Here is a 25,454-nt window from a genome sequence, read left to right on the forward strand (position 1 = left end):
CTGAGTATAAGACATTCTGACTTATAGCAATTTTAGGCTCACCTCCAGACACAGAGGCCATAGTCTTCTATAAGCCTCGTTACCATCCTCACAAATATATAAAGTCTAATCCCTATAATTAATCTTATACCATATCAATCATAGTGGTCCTGCTTTCCAGGTCAAATTGTAGCTAATACAAAAGTATATATAGTCTATAGACTTATGAACAAAGTACAAACTCCTTTGCATGGCATACATGACCTTCAACCAGCTTTTCATCCAATGCCTTGTCCCACCTTCCTTCATATCTGTGGTTCCTTCACATGAACAAAGTTACTACTTATCACATATGGTGTGCGGTCCCACCTTTCCCTAGAATGGCTCTTTCCCACCTTCTCTGTTTGTAAATACCATTTCATCCCAGAAAAAAACAGTTCAAATGTTGCTTCCTCAGTGACAAATTCCCCATCTGCATCAGATACATTTGCCAGGTAATCACTCTCTTGTCCTCATGGCACTTAAAATTTTTTAATATAAATTTTAATTGAATTTTCACATACACAAAGAAAAATAAACAAATCTTAGCTACCTATTTTTCCGACATATTTCAACAGAGTCCCACAAAGTGAACATACTCATGTAACAAGCACCTAATTCAAGAAACAGAACATTAACAGAACCCTAAAATTCCTTCATCCCCTTTTCAAACACTATACCTCCAGCCAGAATTTGAACATACATTGGTTTTGCCGGATTTTGAACTTTATATTAATGAAATCTTACATTTTTGTGGATCTAGATTCTTTTTCCTTAACATTATGTTTACGTGACGCATAGATGGTGTTGAATAGGTGTGGTTCATTTGCTCCCATTGCTCTTCAGTAGTTCGTATTTATCTATTCTACTGCTGCTGGTCACTGAGTTGTTTCCACGTTTGGGGCTATTTACCAAATAGTGCTGTTATAAATATACTGTGAAACAGCTTATTACAGAAGCTTAACAACGTTTTAAAATGAAGTCCTAGATTAGAAATAAACACCCAACCCTTTTTTAAAACTATGCATGACTGACTAAATTGGAACTGTAAAGAATGCATAAGAACAAGAAAAAAGTAGAAAAAGCAGTAGATAGTAAACATATAAAGTCTTCCTAGTTTGCGTAAATTAGAAAAATCATTAGTCTCTTACAATTTGGTGTTCTGTTAAAAGCCCAAGATTTAAAGCAAGCGTTTCTTTTTGTCTGGGTTGACTGACCCCAGGCTCCGCTACTAACTAAGGTGTGCGGCCTTGGGCAAATCAGGTAATGAGTCAATTTCCTCATTCGTACACAAACTCGCTTGTTTTTGGAATATGTCTCATAAGCTTGGCAAAAACCCGGCCGTCGTCTTTATTACCTGACGGCACTTTTGCTTTCTTATCCATAACCTCGAAGTTATTAAGCATCAGGAGTAGGAAATGAGAGCCCAATTTTCTAACTGAAGTCTGACCACACCAGGACCCCTGCGACAGACACCGCAGCAGGTCCCTCTGGCGGAAGCGGATGTGGTATTCTGAATTTGTTCCAGGCGCGGCGCAGTAGGAAGGAGGGGTTTCCGCCGCGAGCACTCAGGAGCCTGCTCACCCAGAAGCCTGCTCACCCAGAAGCCTAACCGGAACAGGTGGGAGGAACGCCAGCCGCCGAGGTGGAGTCCGGAAGCGCCAAGCCGAGGAAGACTACATTTCCCACAAGTCCTCGGGGCAGGCGTCAGGAACATTACCGGACAGGCCTTGCCCGGCAATACCCAGGTAAACGCCGGCGCTGCGGCTTCGAGGGAAGAGTAATTACTATAGGTTTGTAGTAGTAGATTTGTACTAGTAAACCTCCTAACCCATCCCGAACTGACAAGAATGACCTGGCGACTTTGGGGGTTTCCGGGCCGCCGGACTCCACCCCCACGACCCATCTCGGCCCCCCACAGTGGGCCTGGGAGCGATTCCTAGGGGCCTCAGGACGCCGGGCTTGTGCAGAGAGGTGAAGGCCCGGGTACCCCTCTAGGGCTGGCGATCCGCACAAGTTCCTCCCCCGCCCTCCCCCGCGCCCTATGAAATCGGGAAGGAGCTAGGCCGGGCTCCGCTTCCTGGGGGCTCCATGTTAGAGAGGCCGGGGAGGGTGCGCTCCCTGTCCCGGCCGCCTGGCAGCAGGCGACTTGCCCCCCCTTCCTTTCGCTGTTGCGGGGACCAGCGTCCTTTCTTCTGTCGGCTAAAGCTGTCGGAGACTTGCGAGCCCAGCACTGCGAAATACCTCCACGCATTATCCCGAAAACCTTTCATCCACCTTCGGGGTCGTGTAAAGATTGCCACGGGAGAGGCTAAGTTAACTTGACCTAGGTCACAGAACTTAAATGGCACAATTTTTTAAAAAATGTTTTTACTGATTTTAGAGAGAGAAAGGGAAAGGGAGAGAGAAACATGGATTGGCTGCCTCCTGCACGCCTCTTATTGGGGATGAAGCCCACGACCCGGTCGCGTACCCTGGCCGGGAATGGGTCCAGGACCTCCAAGTGCCCGGGACCATGCTCAGCCATCCGAGCCACCCCGGCCAGGGCTTACTTGGAAGAACTTAAGGTTCGCACCGAGCCTCTCCAGGTCTAAAGCCCTTTGTTTACGTCCCATCACCTTCCTCTAACCTTAACCTAACACGGCAGGCGCTGATGACCAGTCTTTTTTTTTTTTTTGGCCAGCAGTATGGACACGTGCTGCTCCCATGCTCGCCGCGCTGGTGTGTACACACGGGTCTGGTCTGCTCCAAAAGTGGACACCGCGGCCCCCGCCCACCCATTTCACTCCTTTTCCGGGGTCTCGGGCCCTTCGTCGCCGCGGCCGAGGGGCGGTGGGTGGAGTTTGCTGCGCGGCAGGGGCGGCGGCCACAGCCAGTGGGTCCTCTGCTGGCTCTGGGCGGGGCCGTGGGGCGGGCGCGGAGGGACGGAGACCCCGCTGCGATGGGGGGTGTGGCCGCTCCGCCAGGGTCCCGCGGGGGGGAAAAGGGCTCCGCGGCCGCCGTCGGCCCGCGCCCCTCCCCCTCCTGCTAGCGATGGTGTTCCTCTGGGTGAGTTCTGCCTCCGCGGGCCGGCTTCTGGGCTTGGTCACGCCCCCGGAGGAGGCAGGAGCGGGGCCGCCGGGTCGGGGTGCCCTGGATAGGGCAGGGGAGCTGGCCAGCTGGGCTGCGGGGCCGCCTCCCTTTGGGCATGTGTGACCCGCGGCCGGCGCTCCTTGTTCCAGTTTCATGCAGGCTCCTGGGAAAGCTGGTGCTGCTGCTTTCTGATTCCAGCCCACACACCTTGCGACCGGGGCGGGCTCTGGCGGCTGGAGATGGCAGACACGAGATCCGTGCATGAAACCAGGTTTGAGGCGGCGGTGAAGGTGATCCAGAGTTTGCCAAAAAATGGTACGTGCACTGGGCGCCCCGGGTGGACAGACCTCCCGCGGAGGCCTTGGAGGCCGCAGTTTCTGAACCTCACCTCTTGGTGATTCTCACCTCTTCTAATCTGTCTGCTTCTACTCTTGCTTATTTAACCCACTTCTTTTCTGCTTTAAAAGCAATGTAACGAAAGGGAGGCATTATATGTGAATTAATTCCTTGCTGATTTGTCAAGCCTGAGACAAATACGTTATCCAGACTTTGAGTACCTTATAGTGTTGTTGAAAGCAAAAGTCCTGTTATTTAATGACTGCGGATTTTGGTATGTTAAAAAACTGGCCTGGGAGCCTGGTGGCGCATACTCACAAAATCTACTATTTAAGCCTTTTGAAAACTTTGACATGAAGGGAAAGAAATGAAAGAACAAATACGGGCCGGGAAGGGCTGGGGGAGGGGGTCAATTGGGGGAAAAGGAGACATGTAAAACTTTACAATAAAAAAAAAAAGAAACTGTTTTTACAGACAAGATCAAACACAATACCTCCCAAATCTTTACAAATTAGCTATTCATAACTTCTTTCAATGCAATAGAACCAACACCAATGTAACGTTTAAATATTTCCTGTATGATATACAATACTTTCAACAATAAAGATTTTTTAAATTAAAAAAAAGAACAACTACGTTCATTTGTAAAACTATTTATTGTAATAAATATATATATTTACTACTTTTTTTTGCTATTGTACTAGTTTCTCCTTATTATACTCATATTAGACCTGGGAGAAAAGTAATTCAGGTTGTTCTTTTGTATTTAATGTGTCATTTCTCTGGCTACTTTGAAGATTTTTCTCTACCTTTGATTTTCTGCAATTTGACTAGGATGTGTCTAGGTATGGTTTTCTTCATATTTATTTTCTTTGGGGTTTGCAGTACTGTTTGAATTTATAAGTTTATGTATTTGACTGATGTGGGAAAGGTTAAGGCCATTATTCAAATTTTCAGGGTTTTGTGTGTTTTTTCTGTGGAGAAGCTTGGAGAGGGGGTCTTTTATTTTTCACTTCCTATCTTCCTGCAATATATCCTTCTGAAAAAAATAAACCTATATTTTAAATGAAGCTCTTAAGTACTATTAATGTGACAGAATGTAATACTAACTGAATACAACATTAATGTATGATTATAGTATTTAATATCATGTTCTCTATTCTTATGAATCATCATTTGGCTGCATATTGAACATTCAGCACCATTTAATAAAAATTAATTAAGTGCAGATTCAAAAAGTTTGGAAACAAATATACACAAAATTGTATTCTTCTTTTTAAAATATATTTTTATGGATTTCAGAGAGGAAGGGAGAGGGAGAGAGTGATAGAAACACCAATGATGAGAACCATTGATTGGCTGCCTCCTGCACTTATCTGAGCATGTGCCCTTGACTGGAATCAAACCCAGGACCCTTCAGTCTGCAGGCCCACTCTCTATTCACTGAGCTGAACTGGCTAGGGCTAGTATTCTTTTTGTAATGTCAACTATCAAATTGGAGGAGGAAATATGGGGGATTGAAAGATAAGAGTGAGTGAACAAAATGTAAAGAAGTATTATAGGAACTTATTTAGGTACTGATTTTATAAAATGTCCGATTAAGAGGGCTTATAGAAAGGCATGATTCTCAGAGTTTTGTATAAGTTGTACCATCATCTTTTCTCCTAAACTACATGTTTTTATATATTTTTGAAAATTAATAAAGCTAGACTTAATGTCTCTAGTCTACTACCTTTATTGACATTACATATTCCTTAAAATTTTTACTTTCTTTTTTATTTACATATCATTTATTAAGAAACCCATGTAAATGTAAATAAAGTTTCTATTAAATAATATTTAAGAAGATATTGCAGTTAAGATATCCTGCCAAATGGCACCTGTGTTGGACAATGTTCAAAATACTGTTATCTTCTGAAAGGAAATTGATATTGAGACAAAAGTAATGAATTATTATTTACTTTTAAATTGTTTGGTTTGCCCTGGATTGTTTTTCAAAGAGTAAGATCATGTATATACTAGTACATATACATATTTATATCCCATACTAGAGGCCTGATGCACGAAATTCATGCAAGGGTAGGCCTTCCTTCCCCCGGCTGCCAGCAGGCACCCGGGACCCGGGCTTCCCTCGCAGCCCCGGCTTTGTCCAAAAGGCTGTTGGAAGGACGTCCAGTCTAATTAGCATATTATGTTTTTATTATTATAGACTAGAGGCCCGGTGCAAAAAAATTTGTGCACTCAAGGGGGGGGGGTCCCTCAGCCCAGCCTGTGCCCTCTCGCAGTCTGGGACCCCTCGGGGAATGACCACCTGCTGGCCTAGGCCTGCTCCCCAGGGGATTGGGCCTAAGCTGGCAATCAGACATCCCTCTGGCAGCCCGGCAGCCCTCGGGGGATGTCCACTTGCCAGCGGGGAGCAGACCTAAGCTGCAGTCGGACATCCTTAGCGCTGCTGAGGAGGCAGGAGAGGCTCCCACCACCACCGCTGTACTGGCAGCCATCAGCCTGGCTTGTGACAGAGCAGAGCTCCCCCATGTGGGAGCGCACTGACCACTAGAGGGCAGCTCCTGCATTGAGCGTCTGCCCCCTGGTGGTCAGTGTGTGTCATAGTGATTGGTCATTCCCAGTCTTTCTGCTGTTAGGGTCAGTTTGCATATTACCCTTTTACTATATAGGATAGAGGCGTGGTGCACGGGTGGGGGCCGGCTGGTTTGCCCTGAAGGGTGTCCCGGATCAGGGTGGGGGTCCCGCTGGGGTGCCTGGCCAGCCTGGGTGAGGGGCTGATGGCTGTTTTCAGGCTGCCTGCATCCCCTTCAGGGTGGGGGTCCCCACTGGGGTGCCTGGCCAGCCTGGATGAGGGGCTGATGGCTGTTTTCAGGCTGGCCACACCCCCTTCAGGGTGGGAGTCCCCACTGGGGTGCCTGGCAATCTGGGTGAGGGGCTGAGGGCCGTTTTCAGGCTGGCAGGCAACTGAAGCTCCCAGCCTCTCCTTTTTTTCTTTTTTTTTTATTCTGGGATTTATTTACCTTCTATAATTGAAACTCTGTTGCCTTCACTGGCGCTCCCAGCTCTGAGGCCGTGGCTGGCTGAAAGCAGGTATCTGGGGTTTGTTTGGCTTCTATAATTGAAACTCTGTTGCTTTTGGAGCTGTTGCTTTCAGAGCTCAGAGCCGGGCCGCGGCAGGCGGGGAACCTTGGCTTCCTCCATCACTGGAGCAAGCAAACCTCCTGCTTGCTTCAGCTGCGTGGCTGCCGGCCGCCATCTTGGTTGGCAGTTAATTTGCATATCTCACTGATTTGCCAATGGGAAGCGTAGCGGAGGTACGGTTAATTACCCTTTTTGTCTTTTATTAGATAGGATAATAAAAGCCTAACATGCTAAGTGTCAGGTCAGCTGTTCAACCAATCAAAGTGTAATATGCTAATGATATGCTAAGGCTGCTCAACCGCTTGCTATGACATGCACTGACCACCAGGGGGCAAACACTCTGGCTGGTAGGTGAGCTTGCTGCTGGGGTCCGGCCGATCAGGACTGAGCGAGATAGGTCGGACATGCCCTGGAGCCCTCCCGCGTTCCTTCCCCGGCCCCAGTTGTGCACCGGTGGGGTCCCTCAGCCTGGCCTGTGCCCTCTCGCAGTCCGGGACCCCTCGGGGGATATCAGAGAGCCAGTTTCAGCCCAATCCCTCAGGCCAGGCCAAGGAACCCCACTGGTGCACGAATTCATGCCCTGGGCCTGTAGTCTATACTAATAAAAGGCTAATATGCTAATTAAACCAGGCATCTTCCAGACAAAGCCACGGTGGCAGGGGCCTAGGCAGAGGTGGTTAGGGGCAATCAGGCCAGCAGGGGGGAGCAGTTAGGATGCGATCAGGCCGGCAGGGGGGAGCAATTAGGGTGTGATTGGGCCAGCAGGAGGGAGCAGTTAGGGGGTGATCGGGCTGGCAGGCAGGCGAGCGGTTAGAAGCCAGAGGTCCTGGATTGCAAGAATGATGTCTGACTGCCAGGATCGGTCCTAAACTGGCAGTAGGACATCCCCCGAGGGGTCCTGGATTGGAGAGGGTACAGGCCAGGGTGAAGGACCCTACCCCCTGTGTACGAATTTCATGCACTGGTCTCTAGTCCTATATAATAAAAGGCTAATATGCAAATCGACCTAACTGCAGAATGACCGGTCGCTATGACATGCACTGACCACCAGGGGGGCAGACACTCAATACAGGAGCTGCCCCCTGGTGGTCAGTGCACTCCCACAGGGGGAGCACCGCTGGTGAGTGCCACGGTGGTGGCGGGAGCCTCTCCACCTCAGCAACAGTGCTAAGGATGTCCAACTGACAGCTAAGCTGTCAGACATCCCCCATGGGTTCCTGGACTGCAAAAGGGTGCAGGCCAGGCTTAGGGACTCCCCACCGCCCAACCCAGTGCACTGGGCCTCTAGTATGTGTGTGTGTATGTGTGTGTATATATATATATATAATTGCTTTCAGAGAGGAAGGGAGAGGGAGAGAGAGATAGAAACATCAATGATGAGAATCATTGATCGCTGCCTCCTGAACATACCCTACTGAGGATCGAGCCCACAACCCCGGCATGTGCTCTTGACTGGAATTGAACTCGGCACCCTTCAGTTGCAGGCTAATGCTCTATCCACTGAGTAAAACTGGGCCAGGGCAATATATATATAAATATGTGTGTGTGTGTGTGTGTGTATATAAAATATATAATATATAATATAATATATATATTATATAATATATATATATATAATGGCCTGTGCCCTCTCGAAGTCCAGGACCCCTCACACCTTACCGCCCACCTGCTCACTACTCCTTACCGCTCAGCTTGCTGCTCCTTAGTGCTGCGTGGAGGTGGGAGAGGCTCCCGCCACCACTGTTGCACTCGCCAGCCGTGAGCCCGATTTCTGGCTGAGCAGCACTCCCCCTGTGGGAACACACTGACCACCAGGGGGCAGCTCCTGCATTGAACGTCTGCCCCCTGGTAGTCAGTGTGCATCATAGCGACCAGTCGTTCTGGTCATTCTGCTGTAACGGTCGCTTAGGCTTTTATTTTTTATATATATATATATATACATATATATATATATATTATATATGTATATATACACACATATATATATATATATATATAATATATATATATATATCTTTTAAAAAAAAATCCTCACTGAGGATGTTTTACAAAAAAATTTTTTTTTTCTTAGAGAGAGAGGGGAAGTGAGGGAGAGTGAGAGAGAGAAACATTGATGCATGTGAAAAGCATCCATCAGCTGCTTCCTGTACTCACCCTCACTTGAATTGAACCTGCAACCCAGGCATGTGCCCTGATCAGGAATCCAAACCCACAACCCAGGAATGTGCCCTGACGGGGAATCCAACTGGCAACCTTTGGGTGTATGGGAGTTTCAATCAACAGCCACACCAGCCAGGGTGGTTTTTTTTCCTTTTTGCTTTCCAGCCAGGGTGTGTTGTTTTTTCCTTTTTGCTTAATCTGTACTTAAGGCCTAAGGTTATAATGAATCCTATAACATCTATCTCTGGTATTCCCTTGACCTTTAGAAATTTTAATTCTTAGATAATACTTTAAACACATATATCAAATTTATCATGTGTGAGAACCTTAGGGACAGAAATTATACTTTAATTCAGTGTCTTACAGAATACCTTCATTATATGTTATCAGTTTTGGCTGTAACCTATGCTAATGTATATGTCATCCACCTTAACTAAAAACCTTTAAACTTTATTTGATTCATTTCCTGAAGATATTGTAAGTTGAGGCTTTTGATGTTTTAAATTTAGATCTGTCTACTTAAATAGATAACAATTTTTAACTGTAGTTTTAAAAAAATTTCCCTCTGCTATATAAAGAAGGACTTTTCATTGAAATAGTATATCTAATAGATACTCCTAAATGAGCATATGTTGTATAGATAATTATTATTGTGATTTTGGAATTAATTATTCACTCTTGGCCAAACCTGAAACACCAGCTCTCATCTTGTCTCCCATAATTTTCACATTCATATACTACTAGCTTTCGATTACTACATGTTTATTATGTAATCTATAAAGTTTTTTTTTGTTAATCCTCACCTGAGGATATTTTTCCATTTTTTTTAGATAGAGTGGAATGGAGGGAAATTGAGAGAGAGAGAGAGAGAGAGAGAGAGAGAGAGAGAGGAAAACATCCATGTGAGAAAGACACATTGATTGGTTGCCTCCCGAACACTCCTCAACCTGGGCTGGGTATCAAACCTTCAACCTAGGTACCTGCCCTTGACTGGGAATCAAACCCAGGACCCTTCAGTGCATGGGTCGATGCTCTAACCACTGAGCACACTGACCAATGCAATCTATAGTTTTTAAAATATAAAAATTTTTATAGTTTTAATATTTATATTTATAATTTTTGATATAAAAGTAATATATACTGACAGTAAATATTTTAAAAACAAACAAGCAAAAGGAAAGTAAAAATAACCTGTATGCCTACTATCCAGAGATCCTCTTTTAACTATTTGATGTCTTCTTCTACTACACTTTTAAAATATATATATATTTTTTATTGATTTCTGAGAGGAAGGAAGAGGGAGAGAGAGATAGAAACATTTTTTATTGATTTCTGAGAGGAAGGAAGAGGGAGAGAGATGAAAGAGAATCATTGATCACTGCCTCCTGCATGCCCCCTACTGGGGATCGAGCCCGCAACCTGGGCATATACCCTTGACTGGAATCAAACCTGGAACCCTTCAGTCCATAGGCCAACGCTGTATCCACTGAGCCAAATCAGCTAGGGCTGATTTACTTTTTAAATAATCATTCAGGTTACTGGGTATAACACATACTGAAGGGAAGGCAAGAATAGAATCAACCAGCAGGGAAGGTGTTGTAGTCCAGACAGGAAATGACAATTGCTTGGACTTTAGTGGTAGGGTGAGGAATTGAGAGGAGAAGTTGGGTATATATAAATATTTTTTTTCATTGATTTATTGTTTTCCATATTTATGCATTCATTGGTTGCTTCTTGTATGTGCCCTGACTGGGGATAGAACCTATAACATTGGAGTATTGGGCCAACACTCTAACCAACTGACCTACCTGGCCAGAGCTGTTTTTTTATCTATTGAACTGTGTTAGGCATTGTTATTAAAGTGTAGTCTCAGAGTTTTTAAAATTGAAAGAGTAAAACAACTAACAGAGCCATAACTTTCTTTTTGTAGGATAGAAATAATTATTTGAACTATTAATGAACTATTGAAAATTATATTATGTATAGCTCAGTGACTTTGTAGCCTTAGATCATCAATTGTATTCTCCAAGTGACCTTTATTTATTTATTTATATTTTTTCAAGTGACCTTTATTTAATGTTATTTTTCCAAAAGGTTCATTCCAGCCAACAAATGAAATGATGCTCAAGTTCTATAGCTTCTATAAGCAGGCAACTGAAGGCCCCTGTAAACTATCAAGACCTGGATTCTGGGATCCTATTGGAAGATATAAATGGTAATTTTATATAGAGATCTGTGAAGGAAATTTTATTGTAATGATAGTTATTTATGTGATTATATATTATCCTGTGCATAAAATGTTCTAAGTATAGGATACAATATTTATCATTGTTGTACTCTTTTTTTAAAATATATTTTATTGATTCTTTACAGAGAGGAAGGGAGAGGGATAGAGAGTTAGAAACATCGATGAGAGAGAAACATTGATCAGCTGCCTCCTGCACACCTCCCACTGGGGATGTGCCCACAACCAAGGTACATGCCCTTGACTGGAATCGAACCTGGGACCTTTCATTCCACAGGCCGACTCTCTATCCACTGAGCCAAACCGGTTAGGGCTCATTGTTGTACTCTTAACACAATTTCACACAAATAGGAATATCTTGGGGAAGAGAGGAAAACAATAAAACCACAAGCTGTAGGTGCACCAGAGATAATAAAGAGTTTTCAGTTAGTCTTTGCTTTTTGGAGTTTTTTTCTTTTTATTATGCTAAGAGCAACTCCCATACAGAGTTAAAGGAACAAACTTTCCTGCCTGTTTGATGTGACATGAAAAGTAGTGAATTGTAAAGTGACATTGTTTTGAACCTTTAAGATAAAAACTAGCCATAACCGGTTTGGCTCAGTGGATAGAGCGTCAGCCTGCGGACTGAAAGGTCCTAGGTTCGATTCCGGTCAAGGGCATGTACCTTGGTTGCAGGCACATCCCCAGTAGGAGGTGTGCAGGAGGCAGCTGATCGATGTTTCTCTCTCATCGATGTTTCTAGCTCTCTATCTCTCTCCCTTCCTCTCTGTAAAAAATTAATAAAATATATTTAAAAAAAAGATAAAAACTAACTAGGAACATGATTCAGGTACTGTCTACTAACATTTTATCTAAGGCATCACTCTTGTCCCACTATCTATATATAAAAGCCTAAGCCATCGTTAGGGTGGAATGACCAGAATGACCAGTCACTATGATGTGTACTGACCACCAGGGGGCAGACGCGCAATGCAGAAGCTGCCCCCTGGTGGTCAGTGCACTCCCACAAAGGGAGCACCGCTCAGCCAGAAGCCGGGCTCATGGATGGCAAACGCAGTGGTGGTGGTGGGAGCCTCTCCCGCCTCTGCAGCAGGGTGCAGGCCGGGCTGAGGGACCCCCCTCCCCAGTGCATGAATTTCTTGTACTTGAATAAAATTTGATTTTTAAAGAAATGTATTGATTTTGTTTTAGAGAGAGGAAGGACGAGAGAGAAAGAGTGGAAGAGAAACATTGACTTGTTCTACTTATTTATGCATTTATTGGTTGCTTCTTGTATGTGCCCTGACCAGAGATTGAACCCCAACTTTGGTGTATTGGGACAGGGCTCTAAACAATTGAGCTAAGTGGCCAAGGCTAAAATTTGATTTTTAATATATTTAAAAGAATAATAAAATATCCAGAGTTGCCCTGGCTGGGTAGCTCAGTTGGTTAGAGCATCATCTCGATATGCCAAGGTTGTGGGTTCAATTCCTGGTCAGAGCACATACAAGAATCAACCAATGAATGCAAAAATAAGTGAAACAGCAAATTGATGTCTCTCTCTCTCTCTCTCTCTCTCTCTCAAATCAATCAAATAAATGGAAAAAAGAAAAATCCAGAGATAGCTTTGCCATTTTTCTTTTTCTTTTAAATATATTTTTATTGATTTCAGAGAGAGGAAGGGCCAGGGAATAGAGAGATAGAAACACTGATGAGAGAGAAACATCATTAATTGGCTGCCTCCTGCATGCCTCCCCCCAGTGATCGAGCCCATAATCCTAGTATGTGCCCTGACTGGGAATTGAACCGTGACCTCCTGGTTCCTGGGTTTACTTTCAACCACTGAGCAACACTGGTCAGGCAACATTTGATGTTTTAAGTACTCCTGAAGACTGTACAAATATCTAACAAAACGTCTAACTAGACTGTTTATTATGAATAGAGCATGCTAATTGGTGAAGTATGTCTTAAGAGCCACACATTTTGAAAGCTAAATTTCTTCTTTCTGAATTGTAAGTCCTTAAACTCTTTTGAGGATTTCTTAGTTCTCTACTTTTCTCTGAGAGCTTTATGAATAGTTATAAAATAATAGGTTAAGCCCAGCTGGTGTTGCTCAGTGTTTGAGCATCCACCTATGAACTGAACCACAAGGTCACAGTTAGATTCCCAGTCAGCAACATGCCCAGGTTGTGGGCTCATCCTCAGTGTGGGGGGTGTGCAGGAGGCAGCTGATCAATGATTCTCTGTTATCATTGATGTTTCTATCTCTCCCTCTCTCTTCCTGTCTGAAATCAATTAAAAAATATATTAAAATAATAATAATAGGTTAAGTATAATGGCAACATATTTAAACTTTTTAAAGAAAGTTTATTTACCATTTTTCCTCAGAATTGACTTTTGGTAGAGTTAAGTTGCTTCCAGAAAAAATATATAAAAAGAGAGGTGTTTGCCCTACCTGGTTTGGCTCAGTTGATAGAGCATCAAGCCCAGGGTCCCGGGTTCAATTCTGGTCAAGGACATGTACCTCTGTTGCGGGTTCGATCCCCAGCCCTACCTAGTTGCGGGGCCTGCAGGAGGCAATCAAACGATGTGTCTCTCACATCAATGTTTCTCTCTCTCTGTCTCTCCCCCTCCCTTCCACTCTCTCTAAAAATCAATGGAAAAAATATCCTCAGGTGAGGATTAACAAAACAAACAAAAAATAAGAAGAAAAGAGGTTTTCATTTTAGGCAAAAGTTTTAAAGGACTATTCTCATTATCTAGGGGTTTAAAATGTTCCTGTCCCTCAGTTTTATCTTTTTTGAAGAAATCATTGCCATTTTTCAAATGTGTAAAGTTAGACTTTTATTTAAATTAATGGGCACTTTAAACCAAAACTTGGTTTAAAACATAGCTGTGACAGTTCATGTAGAGGCTTCTAAAATATTTATTTCTGTCATTGTCCTTTATAATGATATAAAAACTTCTGTAGCAAATATCTATGAATAATCTATAGTCTATATAGTAAAGCATCTATAATCTATAGTCTATACATGGGTTATATACTTATTAATTTAAAATACTGTTTAATTTGTCAGTTTATTCACTGTGATACTTTTATTCAAGGTGGTGCATTTAAAGAGATCCTTTGGGAATTTAACATGACTTTAAGTAGAGCTCGTTTTAAAATTATGACCCTATATTATTAACTATAAATTATATTCTGAGCAATTGAAAATCAGGTGTCTTTCAAACTGGTAGTTACAAAATAGTTGTGGAGATGTAAAGTACAGCACAGGGAATATAGTCAATAATATTGTAGTAACTATGTATGGTGTCAGATGGGTACTAGATTTATTGGGGTGATCACTTCACAAATTATATAAATGTCTAATCAGTACTCACTTCAACTGCACATACTAGTATACTAAAATATAAATGTCTACTCACTGGGTTATTCACCTGAAACTAATATAATGTTCATCAATGAAATAGAACAATTGAAAATTATTTCAAGAAAAACCAGGTGTCTTTTTGTTGTTATGTGCATATTTTCAATTTTAGGGATGCTTGGAGTTCATTGGGTGACATGACCAAAGAGGAAGCCATGATTGCATATGTTGAAGAAATGAAAAAGGTAGGGAAAATAATTCATAGAAGAAAATAAAAACATCTAGCCCTAACCGGTTTGGCTCAGTGGATAGAGCGTTGGCCTGCGGACTCAAGGGTCCCAGGTTCGATTCCGGTCAAGGGCATGTACCTTGGTTGCGGGCACATACCCAGTAGGGAGTGTGCAGGAGGCAGCTGATCGATGTTTCTCCCTCATTGATGTTTCTAACTCTCTATCCCTCTCTGTAAAAAAATCAATAAAATATATTAAAAAAATAAAATAAAAACATCTAGAACCATTCTAATTTAATTTTTTGTTACTAGGCAAATTAGCTGCTTTGTTTTAAGGAACAAGGAGATTATAATCTGTTAGAATATAGAACCTAGATTATTGAATTTATTAGGGCTTTATCTGTCTGAGTTCATCAAAGTTCATCTTAAGTGTTTTTTCCTTAGATATATCACATTGGAGTGACATCATATTTCGTTCTTTTGTGTGTTTTTTCCTTTTCCCTATCTTCCTGGATAGTTCACTTTTGCAGAAAGTGCATAAATATGAATATTTTAAAATATTGATGTCCCTTAGAGTCTGAGAAATACCTGGACTGTCTAGAAAGCATTTCTGCTTTGGAATTTTTTTATTTAGGTGAAATCGTTCACAAGGCTTCCTCACAATGGTCTTATACACCTTTTGACTCATAAATTACCATCACTATTTCTCAGTAACAAGCATTTTTTGGGTCAATGCAAAGATCCTTTGAAGCCAAATAAGGATGCATTTAGTTTCTCTGATTACTAAAAAGTGCATTCCTTTTAATAAACAAAATAAACTGATGAACAAAATACATCCAGAGACATAGAAGCATGGAACGACTGTGGAACTGAGAGGGAAGGCAAGGGTGGGTGGGTAGGAAGAGATCAACCAAAGAACTTGTATGCATATATGCATAATCCATGCACACAGAAAATAGGGTGGTGAAGGCCTGGGGAGGGGTGGAGGCAGGCTAGAAGGGCCAATGGGGGATAAAAGAGGACACACATAGTACTTTCAACAATAAAGATTTTTTTTTAAGTGCATTCCTTGTTAACTAGCTCTTTTAAGTCTGTTCAAGGCATTGTTTAGAGGAGCAAATTTATGAAGAAATCTTAGATTTAAAAAATGAACTTGGTGCCTTTTTATAAAAGACCATTTTTATCTTGGAGATGGATCAGAAGTTATAAAATTTAGGTCTGTTTATAATCTTAAATAAATTATCTTTGAACGTAAAATCTATAAAAAAAGAATAGGTTTCTTTTGCCAGGTGGTTTAACAGTATTAATCTATGTAATAATTTCAATTTGGTAGATTCAAACTAGTTTTTTGGGTTTGTTTTGTTTTAATCACATCTACACTGCTCAAATTGTGCCCTTTGTTACATTTCCACAAGTTTTTTTTAGCGACTTTGTTTATAACAGAGGGCAGAGTTTAGTTTTTCTGGCTAACTGTATCAGTAACACAACAACAAAGGAGCCTTTCAAAATCAGAGAGAGAAAGAGAATCTAAAGCTTTTTTGGTTTGATAACTATTCCTTTTCTTTACCTTAAATATCATTATAATTCCCCCCCCATTATAATTTTTAGGGTACACCTTAGTTACATAAATGTGGATTGACACATTAAGAAAATTTACTCATTTTTCCTTTTGAATTTTATTAATACATAATGTAGCCACAGTTTAAATTTGGGGGGAGGGTGGTGAAACAATGTGTATTCTGCTTTTTTCCCCAGAAAGATTAAAGCTATACTGCTGCCTTTTAGCTATTTTAAAATGCTCTCACTGTGCCTGTAGAATTTTGTAACTACTTCTCTAATTAAAAGAATACACCAGCTATTTTTACTGAGACTTTAGAATTTTCATTTTATACTGTGAATATGATAAAGTTTATAGAAAACTTTTAGAGATAAATTTAAAAATTTTAAGATGTGCATAGATTGAAAACTTGATTAGCGTTTTCATTTATTTTCAGATGTTAACTTTGTGGACATCAGTAGATAAAATTACATGCTCCAAATAATCATTGGGGATAGTACATTATCCCAAAGATTTCATAACTGAATTTGAGACTTTTTCTTTTACTAAATTTTATTTATTTAAATATATTTTTATTGATTTCAGAGAGGAAGGGAGAGGGAAAGAGAGATAGAAACATCAATGATGAGAGAATCATTGATCAGCTGCCTCCCACATGTCCCCTACTGGGGATCAAGCCCAGTAGGCATGTGCCCTTGACCAGAATCGAACCCAGGACCCTTCTGCAGGCTGACGCTCTATCCACTGAGCCAAACCAGCTAGGGCAGGATTTTTTCTAATAGCAATAATTTACTTAACTGAAGCAGTCATTGAATTATGTTTTTAAATAGAATTGACAAATCACTGTACTATTGCTCTTTAGAATTACTCTTTTAGTATAAATCTTTTTTTTTAATATATTTTATTGATTTTTTTACAGAGAGGAAGGGAGAGGGATAGAGAGTTAGAAACATCAATGAGAGAGAAACATCGATCAGCTGCCTCCTGCACATCTCCTACTGGGGATGTGCCCGCAACCCAGGTACATGCCCTTGACCGGAATCGAACCTGGGACCTTTCAGTCCGCAGGCCGACGCTCTATCCACTGAGCCAAACCGGTTTCGGCTAGTATAAATCTTATTCCATGCTTTTGCATTCAAGGTTTTAAGGAGCCTTATTAATTTTATTTATATATTATAATAGATAATGTTTTATGAAAATTATGATTTTCATGATTTATAAACTGTTTTGTGAAATACTACCAAAAAGTTGCAGGAATAAAAATTCTTTTAAAATAATTTAATAGGATTTTAGCTTTGAGGGAATAGAATAACGTGGTTTGGGGTAAATAATCTATGTTTTTATATATAGTTTATTTTGATTTATAATCAGAAAGAAATATAAAATTTTGTTTTCTGTACAATTTTACAGGCTGCATTATGGGGATTTCCAGAAAATCAGTCAGTATTTAAATAATTTGCATTATGTCTGTTGAGTTTAAAGATAGATCAGTGTATGTTAGTCCCCCATTAACCATGGGGTATATGTTCTGAGATCCCTAGTTGATGCCTGAAATCAAGGATAGTACTGAAATCTGTATGTACTGTGTTCTTTTTTTTTTTTTTTTTTTTTTTTTTTTTTTTTAAATATATTTTATTGATTTTTTACAGAGAGGAAGGGAGAGAGATAGAGAGTTAGAAACATCGATGAGAGAGAAACATCGATCAGCCGCCTCCTGCACATCTCCTACTGGGGATGTGCCCGCAACTCAGGTACATGCCCTTGACCGGAATCGAACCCGAGACCTTTCAGTCTGCAGGCCGACGCTCTATCCACTGAGCCAAACCGGTTTCGGCTGTACTGTGTTCTTTTTATATGTATATTCATACCTTTTCACTTAAAGTAGGGTGGGGGGCCTTTTTTCTGCCAAGGGCCATTTGGATATTGATAACATCATTCATGGGTCATAAAAGATTATCAACTTAAAAATTACCCTGCTATATTTGGTCAAACATTTAATTAAGTCATCCCCAATACCTTCGCAGGGCCAAACCAAATGATTTCGTGGGGCATATGGCCTGGGGGTTGGACATTCCCCACCCCTAACTTAAAGGAAGCACATTACGGCTTTTCTTTGACATATAGCATTGCCACCAATCACCAATTGATATTTATTTGAATGCCTTTTTAGTTCATATACCTTGCTGTTTAAATTTGATGATTCTAAATTGGCCCACGGTTGTAAAGGTGTCTAAAAGTGGTTATTTCCTACATTACTTTTGTGCCCTGTTAAAAATAATACCATAGAGCTCTAGCCGGTTTGGCTCAGTGGATAGAGTGTTGGCCTGCTGACTGAAGGGTCCCGGGTTTGATTACAGTCAAGGACACATGCCCAGGTTTCCGGCTCAATCCCCAGTAGGGGGTGTGCAGGAACCAGCCAATCAGTGATTCTCATCATTGATATTTCTTTCTCTCTCTCTCCCTTCCTCTCTGAAATCAATAAAAATATATATTTAAAAAAAATAATACCATAGAGTCAAAGAACATACAATTTATACTAATCCCACAGTTTTCTATTTTATTTACCATTAGTGTCCTTAGTTTTTAATGCACAATTTATAAATTGTTGTATAAAATTTTACATGAAACTTAGTTTTCAAAATGAGAACTATTTTTGTTGTTGTTAATCCTCACCTGATGACATATTTTCATTGATTTTAAGGGAGAGTGGAAGAGAGAGGGAAAGACAAAGAGAAACGTCAATGTGAGAGAAACACATCAATTGGTTGCCTCCTGCATGAGCCAGGTCCTGGGCTGGGGAGGAGCCTGCAAGCAAGGTATATGCCCTTGACTGGAATCAAGGATATTTATAACATCATTCATGCTCATAAAAAATTATTGCAGGCTGACACTCTAGCCACTGAGCCAAACTGGCTAGGGCAAAATGAAAACATTTTTAAGTGTTTAATATATTTGAAACTTTTCTAGGAGGTTATATACATTAAGTATATAATTAATATAGATATTTTGAGAGTCTATAAATGAACCTCATATCTCAAAATTATCAACATGTTATATTATTGGTTAGTAATTTAGATCAGCTTAATAATTTGTGATTTCACAAGATGTGTTTCTTTTGATTACAGATTCTTGAAACAATGCCAATGACTGAGAAAGTTGAAGAATTGCTGCATGTCATAGGTCCATTTTATGAAATTGTGGAGGACAAAAAAAGTGGCAGAAGTTCTGATTTAACTTCAGGTTGGACTATTTTATGTCATTTTTAACTCAGCAACTGATACATTATGATACATTAATACTTATATGCCTAATTTTTTTTTTTTTTATTCTCACATGCTAGTCCGACTGGAGAAAATCTCTAAATACTTAGAAGGTAGGAATAGTGAAATCCATGTAAAATTTTGTTTAAAATTTACATATCAAAGAATTTTGCACAAATTTATATAACTTACAAGCTTGTCACTCAAGAGTTTTAAATCCAAGCAAATAAATTGCATAAAGTTCTAAAATATATCTAGGTGGGTGTGGCTTGGTAAGTTGAGTGTTGACCTATGAACCAGGAGGTCATGGTTTGATTCCCGGCCAGGGCACATGCCCAACTGTGGGCTTGATTCCCAGTGGGGGCGTGCAGGAGGCAACTGATCAATGTTGTCTCTCATCACTGATATTTCTCTCTCTCTCTGAAATCAATAAAAATATACTAAAAATATTATAAAATCTTAAGTTTTAACTCTTTTTTTTAAAAATATATTTTTTATTGATTTTTTACAGAGAGGAAGGGAGAGAGATAGAGAGTTAGAAACATCGATGAGAGAGAAACATCGATCAGCTGCCTCCCGCACATCTCCCACTGGGGATGTGCCCGCAACCCAGGTACATGCCCTCGACCGGAATCGAACCTGGGACCCTTCAGTCCACAGACCGACGCTCTATCCACTGAGCCAAACCGGTTTCGGCCGTAAGTTTTAACTCTTTTTTTTTTTTTTTTAAATATATTTTATTGATTTTTTACAGAGAGGAAGGGAGAGAGATAGAGAGTTAGAAACATCGACCAGCTGCCTCCTGCACACCTCCCACTGGGGATGTGCCCGCAACCCAGGTACATGCCCTTGACCGGAATCGAACCTGGGACCCTTCAGTCCGCAGGCCGACACTCTATCCACTGAGCCAAACCGGTTTCGGCAAGTTTTAACTCTTAAGTTATTAAAACATGATAGGTAGTTCACTTAGTATGTATAAAAATAACAGAATTCATAGTTTTATTTTGATGGATTATATTTTCTATTTTGCTTTATATATTTTATTATCAATATCATGGCTGAAATCATTTTTTAGCTAACTTTAAAATGCTATATTTACTTTAAAGTGCTAGGTGTTTGTTTTTGTTTGTTATTTCTAATCCTCACCTGAGAATATGTTTTTATTTATTTTTAAAATTATTATTTAAATATGTTTTTATTCATCTTCTTAGAGAGGGAGGCAGGGGGAGAGAGGAGAAACACTGATGAGAGAAACATTGATCGGCTGCCTCCTTCATACCTCTTACTGGGGATCAAGCCCACAGGCCTGGCATGTGCCTTGATCAAGAATTGAACCTACAACCTTTTGATGTTCCAGCAACTGAGCCACGCAGCCAGGGCAAGTGCTTGGTTTAACTGTAGCTTAGCAAGCTAAAATAAGGTATCAGTGAATTCACTTAGCTTTGATTTTATTTATTTTTATTTTTAACTTTTTTTATTGATTCCAGAAAGTAAGGAAGAGGGGGAGATAGAAATATCAATGGTAATTTATTTTTTATATTATTTATTTTAGATATACATATATCTTTTAAAATCTTTATTGTTTAAAGTATTACATAAGTCTCCTTTTTTTCCGGCCAGTGTCTGTGTCTTTTTGTGTACTCCATAAATAATTGAAAGATGTGTATCTTTTATATATTAGCAGGAGTTGAGTATGCACATTTGCTGGCATTAACTTTAAACATTTGCTCTTGAAATTTTATTAGAAAGCAGAGTGAAATGAACTGATAAGAGTCAATTTAAATGAAAATTATATATGTTTTAATATATATGGTATCCCCTTTTTTTGTCATCCCTATTTATAAGGCATCTTTTACTAATTGATGGAAATTACAGTGTTTCAGGACAGTAATCATCCTGTTCTGTCATAAGGCCTGCAGTTTGTGTCTGCCATAACTGATAGTGACTGCTTACTAGGCATAACTCTGTACCATACCTTCTATATCTGATTTGCCTAGAGGAGTCAAATATAATAAAATACTCTTCCTTACTCAGGCTTATTCAATTCAAAAGAATATTAAGTGTTTTTCTCTGTATGAAGCATGTTTTTAGGATGCAGATGGGCATAACTCTGGACCTGCTTTAGTAGTGTCATGCCTACTGGCCAGAGGCAGATGCTTATTTATTTATTTTTTCAGAGACAGATGTTTGAACAACTAATTATAAAAATAAGGAAGAGTGAATAGTAATAATAATAGTGGTTCAGTTCCACAGTTCCTTAGTTTTAATTTAAAAATTATAAAAGCTTGATAAACCCAAGGGTTTTTTTGTGTGTTTTTTTTTATAACTCACTAGAGGTTCAGAGCACGGATTTGTGCACCGGTGGGGTCCCTCGGTGTGGCCTGCCTGGATCGGGCAGAAACCAGCAGTTCAATGCCGCCTCCCGCTCCTGCCTGCTGCTTCTGCTCATCCCAGCCCTCCTGCACTCCCGCGGGCTCACGCCCAGTCAGTTCCAACTGGGAGAGGCTCGTGCTGCTGCAGCAGTACTAGCCAGCTGAGAGCCCTGCCTCTGGCACCCTTTGGTCATCTGAGCAGCACTCCCGCTGTGGGAGCGCACTGACCACCAGGGGGCAGCTCCTGCGTTGAGCCTGGTGGTCAGTGCATGTCATAGCAACCAGTCGTTCGGTCATTCGGTCACTTAGGCTTTTATATATATAGATTTGGCAGCAAAACTTGTCCTGACATGAACTAATTGAGGGGCAAACCCTAACTTAAAATGACATGAAGTTATTTGAAGTCTTTATTTATTCCATCTAGTACAGTGGTTCTCAACCTTCCTAATGCCATGACCCTTTAATACAATTCCTCATGTTGTGGTGACCCTAAACCATAAAATTATTTTCGTTGCTACTTCATAACTGTAATTTTGCTACTGTTATGAATCGTAATGTAAATATCTGATATACAGGATGTATTTTCATTGTTACAAATTGAACATAATTAAAGCATAGTGATTAATCACAAAAACAATATGTAATTATATATGTGTTTTCCAATGGTCTTAGGCGACCCCTGTGAAAGGGTTGTTCGACCCCCAAAGGGGTCATGACCCACAGGTTGAGAACCGCTGATCTAGTATAACTATTCATTTATTTTGCTGGGAAAAAAATCTTAATTTTTAAAAAAATATTTTTTCATTAAATTTTAGAGGGAGAGAGAGAAACATTGATGTGAGAGTGGAACATTGATGGGCTGCCTCCTGCACATCCCCTACTGGGGATAGAGCCAAAACCCAGCCATGTACTCTGATTGGGAATCAAACTGGTACCCTTCTAGCATACAGGATGATGCCCGACCAATTGATCCACACTGGCCAAGGCTTAATTTTTTTTAGTGAGAGCTGCCTATATTCTGTTATGTTATGTAATATACAGTATATATAGTGTATTACCTTTACAAAGTTAGAATACTCTGTATTTTGAATCATATCTGAGTCTAGGTGTGGTAAGGGCATTGTAACATAATTCGTACCATTCTAATGTACATTTAGATTATTTCTTCTTCTGATCTTCAAATGCTGCTGAACTTGACCATGTCAAAATGTCATTCTATATATGTGGGAGTATAAAATAAGAAATAATATTTAAAAGATAATTGCTGTATCAAAAGATATGGGTGTTTGTTGGGTGTTCGCAATTTTGTGAAATATTGCCACATTGCAAGATAGTTTGCCTGTTGACTTTTTGTTGTTGTTGCTAATCCTTACCTGAGGATAATTTTCCAGTGATTCTTAAGGAGGGTGGAAGAGAGAGGGGAAGACAAAGAGAAACATCAATGTGAGAGAAACACATTGATTGGTTGCCTCCTGCAAGAGCCCTGGCCAGGGGCTGAGCAAGGGAGGAGCCTGAAACTAAGGTATGTGCCCTTGACTGGAATTGAACCTGGGAACCTTTGGACCAAAGCTCTATCTGCTGAGCCAAACCGGCTAGGGCTGCCCTGTTGACTTTTTTATTTAAACAAAGCATTTTATTCAAAATAGCCATGTAGGGTTAATAGAACAGATCTATCTTTTCCCCATGGGCTTTTTCAGAATATACATATACTAGAAGCCTGGTGCACAGATTTGTGCACTGGTGGGGTTCCTTGGCCTGGCCTGTGCCCTCTTGCAATCTGGGACCCCTTGGGGGATGTCGGACTGCTGGTTGAAGCCCGGTCCCCACAGGCCAGCCCGAGGGACCCCGGCAGTGCACGGTGCACCAGGCCTCTAGTCTATCTATATAAAACCCTAATGTGCAAATAAACCGAACGGCGGAACAACCAAACAACCAGTTTCTATGACGTGCCCTGACCACTAGGGGGTGCTCACAGAACATGACTGGCGTTGGCAGCAGGTGGCAGAGCGCAGAACATGGTGGGTGTCCGCTGCAGCAGAACGACAGTAGAGCAGGTGAGCAGGGGTGCTGGTCGCTGTCATCAGGGCAAGCCTCTGGTGGTTACTGAAATTTCTTTGCTCATGCGTGCTGCGGTCCAGCCTGGCGCTCACACCTGGTGCTGGCGCCAGCCCCGCTTGCACCCACTGCTTGCACCTGGCACAGGACCCAATCACTTGGCGCTGCCAGTGGGTGCGAGCAGCCATTGCTGGCCCTGATCGCCCCTCAGAGCTTCTCCACCTCCCCCTGTTCCTGAGGGGCAATTTGGGCTGGCAGCTACCTCTTGCACCCGCTGCCAGTGACGGCCCCGCTTGCATCCACTGCCAGCACCAGCCCTACTTGCATCTGCAGCTGGCGCTGGAGCCGCCACTCTCACCTGCTGCTGGTGCCTGGCACTGGTCCCGATTGCTCGGTGCCATCAGCGAGTGCGAGCGGCCCTGCTGGCCTCAATCGCCCCTGAGGGCTTCTCTACCTCCCCCTGCTCCTAAGGGGTGATCAGGGCAGCAGCTGCCGTTTGCATCTGCTGAGGGCGCCTGCCCCGCTTGCACCCACTGCTGGCACCGGCCCCATTCGCCTCACGCTGTCAGCGGGTGTGAGTGGGACTGGCGCCATCAGCATGTGGGAGCGGCGGCAGCGGGCTGCTAGCAGAGAGAGGACTGGAGGCTGTGGTGGAAGGGGCTGGGTGGGGGCGCAGAGGATGGGCCGAGACCCGCCTCTGTGCCCACTGCAGCCTCATGGCCCACAGTACCTTTCAAGGTGCACGAATTCATGCACTGGGCCCCTAGTATCCTATATAATAAAAGCCTAATATGCTAAGTGTCTGGTCATCTGTTCAACCAATCAAAGCATAATATGCTAATGATATGCTAAGGCCGCTCAACCACTCGCTATGACGTGCACTGGCCACCAGGGGGCAGACAGTCCAACAAGTAGGTTAGCTTGCTGCAGGGATCTGGCCGATTGGGACTGAGAGAGATGGCTGGACACTCCCTGGAGCCCTCCCGCGGTCCCTCCCTGGCTGGCCAACCTCCCGCATCTCTACCTGGCCCAATTGTGCACTGGTGGGGTCCCTCGGCCTGGCCTGCACACTCTCGCAATCCGGAACCCCTCGGGGGATGTCCGAGAGCCTGTTTTGCCCCGATCCTGCAGGCCAGGCCGAGGGGCCCCACTGGTGCACGAATTCGTGCACTGGGCCTCTAGTATATATATAAGCTCTTTGGTTAATCTCTTCCCACCCTCCCCCCACCCCTCTTCCCTCTGAGATTCATCAGTCTCTTCCATGTTTCCATGCCTGTGCATTGAGCATCTGCCCCCTGGTGGTCAGTGCACATCATAGCTACTGGTCGAATAGTCAGACACTTAGCATATTAGGCTTTTATATATATAGATAATAAATTTTGAAATTAGAAAGTTTGAGCTGTCCAACTTTGTTCTTTTTCAAGATTGTTCTGACTATTCTGGATCCCTTGCATTTCCAGATGAATTTTAGAATCGGTTTGTCAATTTTTGCTAAAAGTGCCAGCTGAGATTTTGATAGGGATTGCAGTGAATTATAGATCACTTTGGGAAGTATTGTCATCACAACAATATTGCCTTCTAATTCACTTATTTAGATCTTTAAATTCTTACAACACTTTCTTATACACTGTTTTGTCATTTGAGGTGTATAA

General features: G+C 41.9%; 1 protein-coding gene across 8 annotated transcripts in view; it reads left to right on the forward strand.

The window, feature by feature from the left end:
* The first annotated feature begins 1,635 nt into the window (after window positions 1-1,635).
* ACBD5 (acyl-CoA binding domain containing 5) overlaps window positions 1,636-25,454 on the forward strand; it is a 58,767-nt gene continuing 34,948 nt past the window's right edge. For 4 of the 8 annotated variants that reach the window (XM_014465683.2, XM_006100260.3, XM_023763898.1 and 1 more), the window contains exons 1-6: window positions 2,950-3,066; window positions 3,240-3,405; window positions 10,828-10,948; window positions 14,501-14,573; window positions 19,241-19,355; window positions 19,456-19,488. In XM_014465683.2, coding sequence (XP_014321169.2) covers window positions 3,052-3,066; window positions 3,240-3,405; window positions 10,828-10,948; window positions 14,501-14,573; window positions 19,241-19,355; window positions 19,456-19,488 — 523 coding nt within the window. In that variant the 5' untranslated portion in view covers window positions 2,950-3,051. Of the gene's footprint in view, window positions 1,812-1,852; window positions 1,993-2,949; window positions 3,067-3,239; window positions 3,406-10,827; window positions 10,949-14,500; window positions 14,574-19,240; window positions 19,356-19,455; window positions 19,489-25,454 lie in introns of those variants that run through there. The other 4 variants (XM_014465687.2, XM_014465685.2, XM_014465686.2 and 1 more) reach the window with 4 other exon arrangements.

Source organism: Myotis lucifugus, unplaced genomic scaffold (assembly GCF_000147115.1).
Source record: "Myotis lucifugus unplaced genomic scaffold, Myoluc2.0 scaffold_306, whole genome shotgun sequence".
NCBI classification, from domain to species: Eukaryota; Metazoa; Chordata; class Mammalia; order Chiroptera; family Vespertilionidae; genus Myotis; species Myotis lucifugus.